This window comes from Ananas comosus, linkage group 17, assembly GCF_001540865.1.
Source record: "Ananas comosus cultivar F153 linkage group 17, ASM154086v1, whole genome shotgun sequence".
Lineage (NCBI taxonomy): Eukaryota > Viridiplantae > Streptophyta > Magnoliopsida > Poales > Bromeliaceae > Ananas > Ananas comosus.
This window is the reverse complement of record NC_033637.1, coordinates 3448162-3463723: the sequence shown is the minus strand read 5'-3', so window position 1 is coordinate 3463723 and position 15562 is coordinate 3448162. Positions and strand designations below refer to the sequence as shown.

The window sequence follows — 15562 nt, the reverse complement described above, 5'->3', positions numbered from 1 at the left end:
TATCTCTGTGGGCTTCAACTAGATATTCTATTTATTTATTTCCTTTTCCCTCCCTCCCTCTGGTGTGTGTGTGTATGTGTGCATAAACATGCTAAAGAACACTGCAGTTACATATATATATATATATATATATATATATATATATATACATATCCAAAAGAATATTGCGTAAACTAGTAAATATTTCAAGTTCTTTTTTTTTCCTTTTAAAGAAAAACTATGTAGCTTATTCATGAGTTAATTAAAGTACAAGACGGGATTCTGAGACCAAGTCTCCAAGCATATGGTAGACCCACTCCTATTTTTGATGGGACTATTACTTAGCATGTTGTACTCATCATCTGTTTTGCCGGGTTTATCTTGAATGGATCTAAACCAACTAAGACAACAATGAGAAGTGATTTCGACTGCAAATTGTAAACTCTAGTTACCATACATCAGATCGAAGATTATTTCGAACTCCAATCTGAAACAGCTGAAAGAAAAGACCAGGCTATATAAGAGAGGAAAATCCACTTCAATAGTTCTATCGGCCCCAGTGAGTATACAAATAGATATTATTGGAGTGGCAAGTTTCTCTGTTTGGTTTCCAGCTTAGTTGCGCAATCATATGATACTTTTGGAAGAGACTGTATCCACGAGCATAAGCACTTTCCATAGCTGAATTTGCAAGCACTGGGATCAGTTCACAAACAGTAACTGATTGTGCTATCTCTGTTAAACCCCACATGAGTACACTAATAATCTATACAACTTAGATCCACAATACTAAGTTAGGAGAATAACAAGAGCTCTACAGTGACGCACGAGTACAGAAATGCGGATTGTGATTTTCATTCCCCTGCAACTAGTTCATCCATCACACAGAACCAAAATGTATAACATCTACAAAACTTTCTCACACAAGCAACATGATTTAAAGAGGAAAATAATAAAAAAGATAAAGAGGTAAAACAGGCTCAAACGTTCTCAGTATTCATGATTCACTGTGAGTGAAGAAGCTTCTCTATGATGTTTTTCAGTGCCGGCGCGCTCACACTGCACTTTTGATCCGCGAAACACGACCTCCCTTCCTCGGCTGCTCGGCAAAGCTGCGGATCCATCGGCACTTTTCCAAGAAATGGGACGGCCATTTCCCCACACATCTTCTCGGCTCCCCCTTGACTGCTGTCAAATACCTCACTACAAGCAACAAGATTTAGTAGCTCCGGTGCATTCGACTTGATATAATTCAACGCCCACTCGGTTGCATCGCTCTCACCTCCACCCTCACCTAATTTCACAAACCTAAGGTCAGAAAGTGGCTGCTTTAATCCACTCATATTTTCCACGACACCCAGAACCTTGATGCCAACTTTCTTGCAAAAGCTTATCTCCTTACGCACATCGATCAAGGACACCTGTTGCGGAGTGGTCACGATGATCGCACCGTCTATCCCTGTTGCCTGTAGGAACTGTACGATCGAGATGTGCTCATCAGAGGTGCCGGGAGGGGCATCGACGACCAGATAGTCAAGCTCGCCCCAGTCAACATCCTTCAAGAACTGCTTGATGAGCCCATTTTTGCGTGGGCCCCTCCAGATGACGGCCTCGTCAGGGTGAGGGAGCATGAACCCGATGGACATGACACCGAGGTTCGACTCAACGTAGACCGGGGACCAGCCGAGGTTGCTCTGGTGGATGTCCTGGCCCTCGAGTCCTAGCATCTTGGGGATGCTGGGACCACATATGTCGATGTCGAGCAAGCCGACCTGGTAGTCCGTGTCGGCGAGGGCAAAGGAGAGCTGGGCCGAGAATGTGCTCTTGCCAACCCCACCCTTGCCAGATAGCACCAGTATCTTGTGCTTCACGGTAGCCATTCGCTCCACTATCGCGACCAAGTCTATATCAAAAGTCAAAAAAATTCAATCAAAATATGACCATAGCATTGCAGCTTGTAGTAATTTTAAAGAATAAAGGAGATAGCATTTCAAGGAAAATTAGAACATTTAACACAAATTCTATGTCACAGGCAGTATAGGTGCTATAATTTGATGCACAGATAAGAATACTAGTTACGTAGTGAGCATACAAGCTAAAAAGAAAGACCAGATGTTTTCTCAGTTCTGCCGATGCGGAATCAAGGGAAGTGTTTCTTAAGCAACACATAGGCCTCATGCATTGAAAAATAGCAGAAAAATAGATGTGAAACTGTTCCTTTCTGTACTCCAATATGCCTCGCAACTGAAACATGGAGCTACTCCACATGTTCAAGAAGCAGTATATGCTTGATTTAGATCAATAAAGATTTGAGGCTAACTATAATAGAATATTGCATGATATAGCCCAGACCCACGTATAGACACATATCACACCTGAAATATTCCATCTAATACCTCATACCAAGGTTTTAAGTGTCCGTCGGCACGGGCCGTATCCACCGTGCCGTACCGTGCCAACAAGATACCAGCACGATACAGACCCCGTGCGGATGGCACAGCTCAAAGCCCTCTATTCTTTAAATTAGTAAGTAATTTTCTCAATAAAGTTTAAAAGATGTAATAAAAAGACATAATAAATAGTTAGAATATTTTGTTGCTAAAGAAAATAAATATTTCATGCTATTATATATCAGCACACAAGAATTTTTTTGACCGGCACGCATCGGTACGGCTCGGCACGCACCGTGCCGTACCGTGCCGGCAAGTTTCCGGCACAACCCCGTGCCACGGCACTTAAATCCTTGCCTCATACATAAGGTCCCCTCTGGTTTAAAGATTTAGTTTCATCGGGAAAGATTCAAGTTTTCCAGATCCTCAGACAAAATTCTAGGGAATAACCTAATGCTCACCTTCTCCCATAAAGGAACGAACTTAGCAACAGTTCTTAGTCTAATCATCAGATCATTCAATGTATTCACTCTACATTTGGCTAACAGAAATGTCGGTCACAAAAGCATCAGACAAAATTATCAAACCAAACAACAATCCTTTGCAACACTAAGATTTTAAAAAATTGCTCTCGTATTAAAAAGGGAATTCAAGGCCTCCGGCCAAATTGAGGTTCAAACACAAGTATTCATCCATATGCCAAGGTGTAAAACATTTCTCACACTTCATCTATCTTTTGTGAGACAGCAACTATCTATTAATACGCTAGGATACATGAAGGCAATACTATTATTCGCTTTCTATCCCCAATATTCCAGTTTGAGTCTTCTGCCTTAATTACTGCACAATAACTTTACTACTGTTGTGAGTTATGATCCCTGATAAATCCTATAAACTGATAGAAAAGTTAAAATCAAATAAACCAATAAGACAGCCCTAAAAAGTAAATTGCAAACAAAGATAATTAATAATGCTGGGTGAGCCAGTTAACTCCTAGGAAAAGGAAACATACCGTACTATATGGCAATCTGAGAGAGAGAGAGAGAGAGAGAAGGGGAAGGGCCACCTTCTAAAATGCATCAGTAACGACAGCAAACTAGACTTTTAGACACATGAACTCAAGTTACTTGATGCAAAAATGTCAGCAACAATGAGATTAACAACAGGGAGAACAATATTAGAGAAGAGGAAGGGAAACTATTTAGAATGCATCAGAAATAACAGGAAACTTGCCTTTGAGACACATGGACTCAAATTACTGGATGCAAATATGCAAGCTACAAATAGTTTTAAAACATGCAGGTTGCATCACTGATTACCATGAACTCACTGGCAAAAGCATTATTCATAATAACACATATGGGCTCAATTAACTCCGCTATTCAAATAGCTAGATGATTAACTTGTTCGTCAAAGTAAGCTCATCATCGAGTTTCTACATATATCCACAGTATCATCATGATTAGCTCTTCAGTGAACCAAAACAAGACCTCTTGGTCTTCTTACCCAACAGAGCATTCGGACAAAAATACCTCAACAATCAGTCCAGAGAGCAAAGAAATTGAGAGGCATTATATGCACTTGAATTTTCTGTTACAAATTCAAATACTTCATCCAAAAATATATAGATTCTGGATTCTTTTCTAGAAAGCCCTAAAGTCCTAGCACAGCAACAGATCGAAAGTCATCAGCTTTTTTAAGCTCAAAGAATTTAGTTCCTAAACATACATATCTTAGGTCCTCCCAGGAAGCATTTAAAGTTATATAGTTTTCTCTTATCTGCCATGGGAGCTATCCATAAAATAATCAACACAAACATTCAATGGCAAAAGGGAAATTGAATTCTCTGTCTCTCTCTCTCTAACAAAAACAAGTCAAACAGGCAACTTGTAGGGAGATAACTAAAATTACCAAAGGATTTTTAATACCAAAGCAATCAAATTCTTTTCTATAAACCCCTAAAGTCCTTGCACAACAGCAAATTCAAAGTCACCACCAATCAAGTTCAAAGAATTCAGTTCATAAATATCTTACAAACTTCCCAGTAAACAATTAAGCTTTTATATTCGTCTCTAATCTACCATAAAAACCATCCTTAGAATAAATTAGACCCCAAAATATGAACAATCAATAGCCAAATACCGATTGGATTCTCTCTCTATAACAAAAAAAACAAAAAAAAAAAAATTAAAAAAACAACTTTTTAAGGACAAAAACTCAACTACAACAATTTTCACCACCAAACTGATCAAACAAAACATCTTTTTGCAGGATTCGAATAACTCGAACTCTAATATCAAATAGATATGATTTTTTTTTTCGAAAAAAAAGATTTGGTTACCAGGATCAGGGCCTTTTGGAGCAGTGGCGCATATCTGCTGATTAGGGCACCCGGCGCACTCATCCGATTTCCCCGCTGCCTCCGACTGAGGCCCCGGACAATCTAAAACAAAGAACGGAAAACAAAACCACTCAATAAGATTACAAAAACCACAAATGATTAAAACCCAGAAGAAGAAGAAGAAGAAGAAGAAGAAGAAGGAAATCTCCGAAAACCCAAGCTAATTGCATAGCTAAAAAGAGGAGGGAAAACATACGCTCGTTTGCGTTCTCGGGGATTTCATGGTACCCGTTCTCCATCTCTCTCCCTCTCTCTCTCTCTCTCTCTCTCTTTCTCGCGCTTTGTCTCCCGATCAACTCCTCAGCTAAATTGAGGACGCTTGAGATTATGGAACGAATAATGAAAATGTACGATGGCCCCCTCAACTTTATTTTATTTCGAGCCAACATCCTCCCTTTTATAACACCAAAACATAAATTTGACCCGGTGCACCAAGGAACCGTACCCGTCCGATCGAGATCAAACGGTCAAGACGCGAGCTTTCCTTTTTGCCCTCCTACGCCTCGCTCCTCATGAGAGTCGGTGCCCCGTTCCTTCGTTTACTAAACGGGGGTCAACAAAGCGTGCGCTTATAGAGAGAGAGAGAGAGAGAGAGAGGCGATGCGATGAGAGGAGGAGCCCTAGGAGTAGTCGTAGCCCCCCCGCCTCTCTCCCACTGCTATTACCCAAACGCCCACCATGTGTTCGACGCTATTCCCCTTCGAAGAGCGCTTCCCCTCTCTTCTCTCCGAGCCCCAAATGGGCCCTCCAAACGCAGTACTCCGCCGCGTTGCGGTGCGCCGCGGCTCCGCTCAGGTAGTAAATGCCAAAGATCGAAGCTTTTCCCCGATTCTTCATCTCGTTTTTTTTTTTTCTCCTTTTTAATTCCATGTTTGTTTGAACTATTTGAGCTGCATTAGAGTTCTTTTACTTGTACTATATGCCAATGCTTCTCTTCGGTAAAATGCATGGAGAAACCCCCTCAATTATAGGCTACTATGAACTAGAGCCCTCGAGTGTTTTTATTTTTTGAGCAGTTTCTGCTTGATGCATGCGCAAAATAGATGAAATTTAACCTCTAATAAAGTCATGGAAAAAAAAATGCTCAAAAATCCCCCTTTTTTTTCCCTCTCTCTTTAGATGATTCCTTTTGAAATATCTTTTGATATATCCATTTTGATCTCCTCTTGAGATTTAAACGCATGAATCCGTTGCCGACCAATTGGTTGGCAAGTATTTGAAGTTTGCTTCCTCATGGGTTCTTCGAATGCTGGGAAGTTTGGGATCCAGTGCTTTGCCTTAGGGGCATTCTCCATGCAAGATGTTTCTTAACCCAAACAAACACCTCTCGGTCTTAGAAGCAAGCGAAGAATCCGACCATGTTGCCTCTGGTGTCATCTTTATTCTTGCTCTTATATGCAAGTCATTGAGGCAACTACTGCATTTTCTTACTTGCCAGGTCAACACAGGATGGTGTAAACCCTTTAGATGCTTGTCTTTCTAGTTATAACTTTCTAATTCCTTTTCCAATTTGCGTAATCAATGGAACTTCCTTGCATTATTTTAGACAACAAGATATTGTTCTCTTGAGATGATTGTATACTTGTTCCCTATTGATCTCCTGCATCTGACCATCAAACAGTTAATAACTTCATCAGGGGCCTTCAACCAAACCCAGCCTTTGCTGCAATGGCTCGTGCGTATTTTGCGGCTTCCAAATTCCTACCACCCAGACAAAATTTTGAAGGATATATCGCTCGGAGCTGCACTATTTCCTTGTCTCAATCCTCCCAACCTTCCTCATCGATTGTCCTTGCAAATCCTCCACCTCTAGCAGTTTCGGCCCACCTCACATCATCGGATGTGCCCCAACGATCAGATGAATGGTTCGCCCTCCGCAAGGATAAGCTCACCACCAGCACTTTCAGCACCGCCTTGGGGTTTTGGAGGGGCAACCGCCGCTCCGAGCTTTGGCATCAGAAAGTATTTACACCAGAAGACATCTCATTCGAAGCAGCTGCAAGAGCAGCCATGGATTGGGGCATCCTCCACGAGGCCCCGGCCATCGAACAGTATAAAAGCATCACAGGCCGTGAGGTGAGCTTTTTAGGATTTGCAGTTCATGCAGAAGCCAAATTCGGCTGGTTGGGAGCTTCTCCGGACGGAATTTTAGGGTTTCATCCGGATGGTGGGATTTTAGAAGTGAAGTGCCCTTATAATAAGGGGAAGCCCGAACTTGCGCTTCCCTGGGATGCCATGCCGTACTACTACATGCCACAAGTTCAAGGACAAATGGAGATTATGAATAGGGAATGGGTTGATCTCTATTGTTGGACTCCAAATGGGAGTAGTTTGTTTAGGGTTTTCCGTGATCGAGCTTATTGGGAGCTTATTTATAGCATTTTATGTGATTTTTGGTGGGGGAATGTGGTGCCGGCTAGGGAAGAAGTGCTTTTGGGGAGGGAAGAAGAGGCTCGAGCCTACGAGCCAAAGCCGAGGCATGGGCTGACCAACATGGTTATCGGCAGAAGCCGAAAGTTGGCTGCGGAAGCAAGGCTCTTGTGCAGGGATATCGGAGGCCATGTTGAGTTCTTCAAGTGAAAGGATGAAGGATGGTTTCCCTAGCTGATGTTGTGGGATCTACAGGTTCCCAGAATTATTGCAGATCCCAGAATTATAATTCTTTTATTGAGCCTAAATGGTTGATGATGTTTCTATGTGTAAATGCTTCATCTGGTCAAAATTGATGATCTGATCAAAGCCATGTATTCTGATGTAGCAATTAAATCCAAAAGATGCAACAATTCAGAAAAAAAAAACATATTCAAGTATCGAATGTTTCAATTAATGCTCCCGTTCTTTTCCTTCAAGTGCTCTTTCCTAATTATAATTCTGATTGCTTGAATCAGAAGAGCTTTTTTATCGAAGTTTGGCTTGGTTTGCTTGTGTGTTTGCTGAAAGGAACTATTATTATAATTTGGTGTCTACTTTTCACTCATCTTGTCGGTGTTTTATTTTTTTCTCTCCTTGATGGTCAACTTTATGATTAGAGCCGTTTAAGAATCACCTATTGACAGGTCTTCAATTGTCTCTTTTTCTTTCTGTTTTTTAAGTTTAAGAGGGTATAATTTGAGGACAATTTTCCACCGTTTAGACGGTGGAAAATGACATGTTCAGAGTATCTTTGGTTGATCTTCGGAAAACTGCATTCCTTTAGGTGGATTATTATAAGACACTAATGTGATCAAGAGGTGCCAATTTATTTTACTATTATGTGCTGCAATTATGTGAGGCCCTTCCCTTGAATGAAACAAGGAGAGTAGTTGCTTCCTATCTAAATACAGCAAAAGGAATGAATGGTTCAAAATAAACTCTCCTAAATTGGGGTATCTTAACAATCATCTTTCCTCTTCTGAATGCAGGGATAGCAGGGGGGAAGAAACAAGTTTGAGAGAGAGAGGCAGGGGGAGAGATGGATTGTAGCTACGCCGGCGGGCTGTCGTGGGCCGACCAATGGGACAGCACTCCGGACTCCCCGCTACCGCCGACGACCGACGACAGAAAGAAAGGAAAGGACGGCTCGAAGGGGGCGCGGTCGGCGTCAGCCCGCTTCAAGAAGATGAAGAATGGTACCTTCGGATGGTTCAAAGAACTTTGCCAGAAGAAGTCTAACAAATAATCGGAAAGGAACCCATCAGCGCGGTCTAAGAAGATGAAGATCAGTAACTTTTGGATGGTTAAAGAACTTTGCCGGAAGAAATATAGTAAATAATTTGCTCGCCGTTTCTTTTTGCTGTACAACTTTGCTAAGGTTTATTTCTAAATGAAATAAACGAAACGGGTGCTACCTATCTCTCAAAAAAATAAAATAAAAAAAAACTTTGCATTTCATGTTGTTGTTTACTATGTAATGATTTCAATCTAATTGTTATATCTTGATCAAATCTACGGTATTTGATGACATATCTTTCCCACGTAAACGTTGTTTCCTAATCGCATAGGCAATAATTCTGTATTTGGTTGGCATGTTAATTTTATTGTAAATCATCAGCCATGTGATCATTGTTAGAAGAAGAAAGTACCACTCAACATTAAAGATTTTTCTCTTTTTTTTTTTCACTTACGATTTGCTCTAATGAAAGGTATTTAAAAGGCCAAAACAAGCAAATTGAACGTACTCAACAGACCAATGAATATAACTTGTTAGCTCCAAACAAAAATCATGACAAGAGCCCACTGTGTAAACTTAAAGTGACAGGTTGATTCCCGCGTGCACTTTTGCAATTTTACTGACAGTGTTTTTGGTTCCACGTAAAACTGTAAAAAAAAAAATTGGAGGAAAAAAAATTTTACGCTCTCTAATATTTGGTTTGTAGAAAAATAAAATAATTTTCCAACTGTTTGGTTGAAAGAAAAAAATAAATAAATAAATAAATAAATGTTATATATTTTTTATTATATATTATATATTATTAATATACAATAATTATTATACTATATATTATTATTATTATTATTATTATTATTTTATAAATAAATATTTGAAATATATTATATAATAAGTATGTAATTATATAATACTTCTAGGTCCCTTGTGGGCCTCTATCTCACGCGGTCCACACCGTGTGTTAACGCATCGCCTGAATCGCGTTTTTTGAGCGCGAAGTTTTCGACGCGTCGCCTGAACCGTGTTTTTTGAGCGCGAAGTTTTCGTTTTCCATTCAAGAAGAGCGAAAAACGAAAATGTGCAGTTTTCTTAGAATCTGTAAAAAAAAATATTTCTGAACTTTTTTTTTTTTTTTTACAAACAACCAAACAACAAAAATATTATTTTTCCAATATTTTCTTTTTTCGGAGTGGTTTTACAAGAATCCAAACAGACGCTAAGGAGGCCAATATTTTCTTTTTTCGGAGTGGTTTTACAAGGATCCAAACAGACGCTAAGGAGGCACGTGTTTCCAACTTCTTGGATAATGAAATAATGTATGCATACCCTAGAAGGTGTCTAAAACAAATGCGCCTATAGAAGATATTCATCAAACCTCATAGGCGTCATCTCCGTCGTATGAAATCTTTGGATAACCTTTTTTTATCCGCTTCATTTAGTGAGTACACCGCGCATCTCCGCGAAAGTAATTGGATAACCTTTTTTTTTCTTTTTTTCTTTTTTTTTTTGAGAGATAGGTAACACGCTATCCGCTTCATTTATTTCATTTAGAAATAAATTTAGCTAGAAATGTGAATCAACTAGGATTCGAACTTAGATCTCGGGTACCAACCATCAAATTCTTTGTCACTTGCTTTAGGGACGGTCGGTATAATTGGATAACCTTATGTAACGAGGCATTGCTACCCACCACCAAGCCCTTATGTAACGGGGCATTGCTATCTTAGTAGAAAATACATTACGTCCATGCTTCCTTAGTTGTTGCAAATGGGACTTCCTAAACCTACGTGCACAAACACTTTCTAAATTTGATCGACAGAGAGTAGGAAAAAAAAATAAAAGCCCTACTGACTCTGGTTCTTGACGACTTATAAAAAGTTGAATGTGCTTTGCAAATTTAGGTTTGAGTATGATATATTGTGAAATTTGGTTAGGTGAAATAATTGCTTTCGAATTTGGAGTTTCCAGTTTCAGTTTTTTTGCCAGATTGGGTTTTAGGCATGGATTTCCAAAACCCAACTGTCTCGGGTTTGGATTTGGATTTTAATTTCGGTAGTCAAATTTCAGGTTCTAATTTCGGTTTTGAATTTTGATTTTGGTTTGTGTTTTCAAAGACCGGTTTGAGTTTTTAAAAACTTGTCTGAATTCAGCCGTTCACATCTTTGGGAAAACTTCTAATATCTCTTGTGGTTTCACTTTTCTCTCACTTTAATACCCTATAGTTTAAAGTGTATCAAGTTAGTACCATATAGTTTTGCACTTTTTCACTTTAGTACCATGTGGTTTAATGTGTATCAAGTTAGTACCCTATGGTTTCGCACTTTCTCACTTTAGTACCATGTGGTTTCGCAATTTCTCACTTTAGTACCTTGTGGTTTAAAAATCACAGGGTTCCAACTTGATACAAAAATAAAACCATAGGATACTAACTTGATACAAAAATAAAACCACAGAGTACTAACTTAATACACTTTAAACTACAGGATATTAAAGTAAAAAAGTGTGAAACCACAGGATATGAACTTGATACACTTTAAACTATAGGATACTAAAATGAAAAAGTGCAAAACCACGGGAAGGTTTTGAAGTTTTCCCCACATCTTCAAACCAAATTAAGTCATCCAAATGAATAAAAAATTATGAACAAGAATCAATTAGAGCACAAATATGTGGTGAAATAGATTAAAATATCCTGTAGAACCCTCGACACCTCGGAGCGCTAGAGAACCCTTAAAAGGGTTTCTCCCACATTCCATAAATTATCTATTTAATAATAAGCCAATTTTCCCAGTGATAAAGCAGAACAGTACACGATTCTATAAACATTGCTATTTAATACGCCAAATTTCCATATGATAAAGCAGAACAGTACATGAAGTATATGTTGTTATTGGTACATTTCAAACAAGTGGCATTAATAACAATACATACTTATACATCACTCCTCACAGACACCTCACAGAAAAGCGAAGGAAAACGCTGTGCCCCATCATCAAAGATGCATGAGCGTAACATCAAAGGCGTATGAGTAACACTTGAATTTTTTTATGGATATTGCACAGTTTCAAACCGACAACGTAGACCCACACACATCTTTTTAGGATATAATCGAGGCAAGAGGTATGGGTAGCGTCGATGATTCTGCTAAGAGATTCGAATGAAGGATAGAACATCTGAGACAAGCCGCAAGTGATACCGACCTCGAAGCAGATATATGACTTGCTCTCCCTAGTACATGCCACCAGCTAAATCAAGCTCAGAGCTGATTGTGAGAACAAAAGACAAATGGTCTCCAGCCAATTCTTCATCACTCTTGATTTTCCTTTTTTTCCTTTTTTTTTGATTTTGGATCATCTTTTTTTTTTCTTTTTTTTTCATTGAAATTTTGGATATGGAAAAGATAAACCGAAAGATTGTCGTAATCATAGCCAAGCTATACCTCTTCAATCCAATCTTCAACTACTGTTCTGATAATAAACAGCCAGAACAGAGATGTTCAAGAGCAAATGTCTCTTGATACTCGCCGTCTTTGATGCACTTCCCACATTGTATACACCTCGCAATGCAAAAATCACAAGCCCTACATAGTTCTGGCCCTTTCTGCCTGCAGGTCTCCAGAGGGCAGTTGTAGACGAGCTTGTGCTTTTGGCACTTGGGACAAATCTCAATATCGAGAGCAGAGTTGTCATAACACCCTAAAGAAGACCGCTCTTTGTGATAGAACCGCTGCTTAGTAGAAGACCTCAGCTGATGAGATTGGTCCATGCCTAATAATAGCTTCAGCTCTTCAAAGTTGCTCTCCGATATGCTCAAAAGCCTGCCCAATTTAAGGTGCTTTATTCCCGTACCACTTCGAGTCTTGAAAGCTTTTAGGGTTTCGATGAGGCCCTCTGTAGTGAGCCTAACACAGTCGGACACATTCAACTGCATCATAAAAAGATGTTATTACTTGAGCATACAATAATAAGATCCAAAAATATTCAAGAAAATGGTTAATTTACAAAAAGAACAGTCCGGTTTGTTTCAGCAGTGATGAGAAGAGATTGACCAAAATAAATTCATTTTAAAAAAAGGTCATTGCAGAACAAGAAGCTGTACAAGCTAAAAGGCAGGTAGCGAAGAATGCTTCAATTTAATACCTATGACTTTAGTAGATCACTTCAAGATACAAATATGCATTAAGGAGGAACACAAATAAGCATTGGTCCTTTTCAGCATCCAACATATTTTGAACAGAATGATGGAAATACGCAAAAGGAACAGTCCAACACGTTTCAGTAATCAGCCGTAAAGAGAGGACATAAACAAAAATCAAGTAATTAAAAGAACAAGTCATGCTATGTTACTACATTCTGCGATGCAGGAAAATTCAAAAATAATTAGATGTGTGGATTTTAAGAAGCACAAAAGTAATCATAAGAACAAAATAAGTCTGCGGAATAAAAGAATCTTGAATTAAAAAATAACAACTACTGATGTGCAAGAAGCATTTTTCACATTCACAAAAGTTCAGATCTAATCAGTGCCTTGGGAGTCTGGGGCCCTTTCTGTCATAGGCATAATATGATCTAAAAGCTTATAACACAAATGGCAAATCGACAAAATAGATAAATATCTGGGAACAGTTAACTTATCCCAATCATCCTATTCAAAACATTGTCCTGTAGATTAGATGTCAATGTTATTTAAATGACTACACAAAGACTTAAAAGCATAATAGCATGCAGATTAGATGTCAATGTTATTTAAATGACTACACAAAGACTTAAAAGCATAATAGCATGCATTGACAGGAGACCCAGTCCTAAAATTCCGCATGACTTCGGAACTTGGTGCATCTTAAGAAGCTAAAAGAGCCAATCTTGGTAAACTGTTTTCTGTATCTTGTACATGATTGTCAAAGTAACTGATCTCTTTTACCAAATAGTCCAACTTCACATTAAACCTAAAGAGTCTATTTCTAATAAATTAGACCAGAAGAACCTATGAGACCAAAGGAAAGCCCATGTTTCCAATATGGAACTGTAGTTTATCTTGGAGCCGCAAATAAACTTCACTTTAACCTTAAGTTTCTATAGTCTGATTGTTACATTACGCATTCAAAGCAAGAGATAAATCATTCAAACAGCCCTATTAATTTAATTACCCGATTCAGCCCCTTAGCCAACATATTGCGGTGGTATACACACCACACAAAGTACATGGAAACAATTAAACATAATAGGAAACATATAAGCACTACAAAGAATTTTCATTTTTAAACAAAACAGTGAATACAAAATTTTGCAAGAAAATTCAAGCAAAATGAAGATAAGCAAAATGATTCGAGAGCAATCATGCCAACTAAATGACTTTCTAAACAAATAAAATTAACATTAGCTGTCACCAAAAACATTTCATACTAACCTTGCTAAGATTTGGGCAATTCTCAAGTGCATGCCTCAGACCATCATCAGTGATCTTTGGGCATCCCACCACGCTCAAGCACTGCAGATTGCCTTGGGCTTTCTGTGTTAGCCGCACAAGACCATCATCTGTTAACTTATCACCCAACTCATAATGTATGTGGATACACCTCCACAGAAGGGGGTCATTCAGAATGGCAGAGCGCAAAGTCTTGCAGACCCTTTCAACTGAGAGGCGATCTTGAATCTCGAGATAACCAAGAGTGTAAAGCAAACCATCATGTGGAATACTCTCGTCGCAATCATCCTTTCCAAGTTCAGGACCTTTAGAGCTGGAAAGCACTTCCAGATTGACGACAGGTTCAAAAGCACTTCCCCGCCCATCACGATGACCTTCGCAGTTCAATTGGACTGCTGAAGGTACCAGCAAAGCATTATTGCAGTAGTAACTCAAGCCCGCAAAAAGATCATTACCACCACCGAGCTGATAATCACCAAGTATAGCCCTGAAATCTCCAATCCAGCCAGCAATAGCTGCAGTGAAGGAGGTTTCAAGGTTCATCCCAAAGGGATCAGATGGCAAGAGATCTGCCGGATCAAGGTGATTAACACCCATTTGATACTCATTAGATATAATTCTTACATCTCCGATCCAACCAGATAATGCTGAAGTGAAAGTGGTCTCCAGGTTCATTCCAAAGGGGTCGGACGGCAATCGATCGACCACATCACGATAATCATCTCTTTCTCCCCACTCTCTCTTCCCTCTGGAAGAGCTAGGTTCATCAAATTTCCATCCAGATTGGTAGGAGCTACCAAAAGCATCCCAACCACTCCGTATTGAGTTGGCGCAATCATCGTCCCCACGGATTGGAGTTGGCAGCACCGAACAAGATGAGAAATTTACAGCCATTTTCCGATCCACCAATTCTTCAAAAACTGTGTAGTGACTTTCTCCTTTTTTTTGGTTTTTTTTTTTTTTTTTGCTTTTTTTTTCTGTTTTGGGTGGTATTTGTGGAATCAAATACAACGAATTAAAGAATAAAGGCAATAATTTTGTAGATCTTTTTTTTTCTTTTTTTCTCAGCAGATTTCTCCTTTTTTTTCCCCTCTTTTTTATCTTTATCCTACCATCTACCCTAATCCAAACCCTAGATCTCCCCAAGAAAACCCTCAATTTTCGATTGCAAACAAAAAACCTAGCACCAAAAATTTCACCGAGCCTCTTGATCACGGATTCCCCGAATCCGAAGAGATTTAGAGATTTGATCAATCAAACGACGAATAACTACAGCAAAAAAATTTGGGAAAAAAAAAAGGAGGGAGAAAACACGATTCCGAATAAAACCCCCGACCTTAATCCCCTTCAACACCTAAAAACTCCTCATCAATCGACTCAAAACTCGATCCCGAATCCCACCGAAACACCAGAGGCATACATATATATCATCCTCAGCGGACGAAAAAGAAAAGATTTAAAAAACAAAAGTGAGAGAAAAGGTTACAATAATGGTGGATTGGATTAAAAAAAAAAAAAAAAAAAAAAAAAAAAAAAAAAACCCTACCGATCGGAGGAGGAAAACGAGCCCGAAATCGACTCTAGCGCCCCGAATCGCCCCTGGAAAAGCGACCAAGGATCGGAGGGGCTCCGCGATTTGGAACCCCGCAAAGATCTCTTCTTCTCTCTTCTTCCGTAAAGAGGGGGGAGAGGGGGGAGAGAGAGAGAGAGAGAGAGAGAGGA

The 15562-nt window shown here is 39.2% G+C and overlaps 3 protein-coding genes across 3 annotated transcripts; 1 reads left to right on the top strand and 2 right to left on the bottom strand.

Annotated features, from left to right (window-relative positions):
* LOC109723060 (cytosolic Fe-S cluster assembly factor NBP35) lies at window positions 732-5134 on the bottom strand. The gene is made up of 3 exons (XM_020251270.1): window positions 4967-5134; window positions 4711-4812; window positions 732-1882 (listed from the first exon to the last, which is right to left on the bottom strand). Exons 1-3 carry the CDS (start codon window positions 5007-5009, stop codon window positions 984-986), a joined length of 1044 nt encoding a protein of 347 aa, XP_020106859.1. The 5' UTR covers window positions 5010-5134; the 3' UTR covers window positions 732-983.
* On the top strand, window positions 5308-7619 carry LOC109723061. Its single transcript, XM_020251271.1, has 2 exons — window positions 5308-5565; window positions 6392-7619. The coding sequence occupies exons 1-2, from the start codon at window positions 5376-5378 to the stop codon at window positions 7348-7350; spliced, it is 1149 nt and encodes a 382-aa protein (XP_020106860.1). The 5' UTR covers window positions 5308-5375; the 3' UTR covers window positions 7351-7619.
* On the bottom strand, window positions 11236-15303 carry LOC109723124 (F-box protein SKIP14-like). The gene is made up of 2 exons (XM_020251345.1): window positions 13823-15303; window positions 11236-12340 (listed from the first exon to the last, which is right to left on the bottom strand). Exons 1-2 carry the CDS (start codon window positions 14732-14734, stop codon window positions 11876-11878), a joined length of 1377 nt encoding a protein of 458 aa, XP_020106934.1. The 5' UTR covers window positions 14735-15303; the 3' UTR covers window positions 11236-11875.

What these genes read in the sequence shown, in the direction of transcription:
- LOC109723061 (XM_020251271.1), top strand. Translation starts at nt 5,376, where the DNA reads ATGAGAGGAGGAGCCCTAGGAGTAGTCGTAGCCCCCCCGCCTCTCTCC. An exon ending in TGCGCCGCGGCTCCGCTCAG is followed by an intron (nt 5,566 to 6,391) that starts GTAGTAAATGCC and finishes ACCATCAAACAG; the next exon opens with TTAATAACTTCATCAGGGGC.
- LOC109723060 (XM_020251270.1), bottom strand. Translation starts at nt 5,009, where the DNA reads ATGGAGAACGGGTACCATGAAATCCCCGAGAACGCAAACGAGC. An exon ending in CCCCGAGAACGCAAACGAGC is followed by an intron (nt 4,813 to 4,966) that starts GTATGTTTTCCC and finishes TCTTTGTTTTAG; the next exon opens with ATTGTCCGGGGCCTCAGTCG. An exon ending in TCCAAAAGGCCCTGATCCTG is followed by an intron (nt 1,883 to 4,710) that starts GTAACCAAATCT and finishes CTTTTGATATAG; the next exon opens with ACTTGGTCGCGATAGTGGAG.
- LOC109723124 (XM_020251345.1), bottom strand. Translation starts at nt 14,734, where the DNA reads ATGGCTGTAAATTTCTCATCTTGTTCGGTGCTGCCAACTCCAATCCGT. An exon ending in ATTGCCCAAATCTTAGCAAG is followed by an intron (nt 12,341 to 13,822) that starts GTTAGTATGAAA and finishes TTTATGATGCAG; the next exon opens with TTGAATGTGTCCGACTGTGT.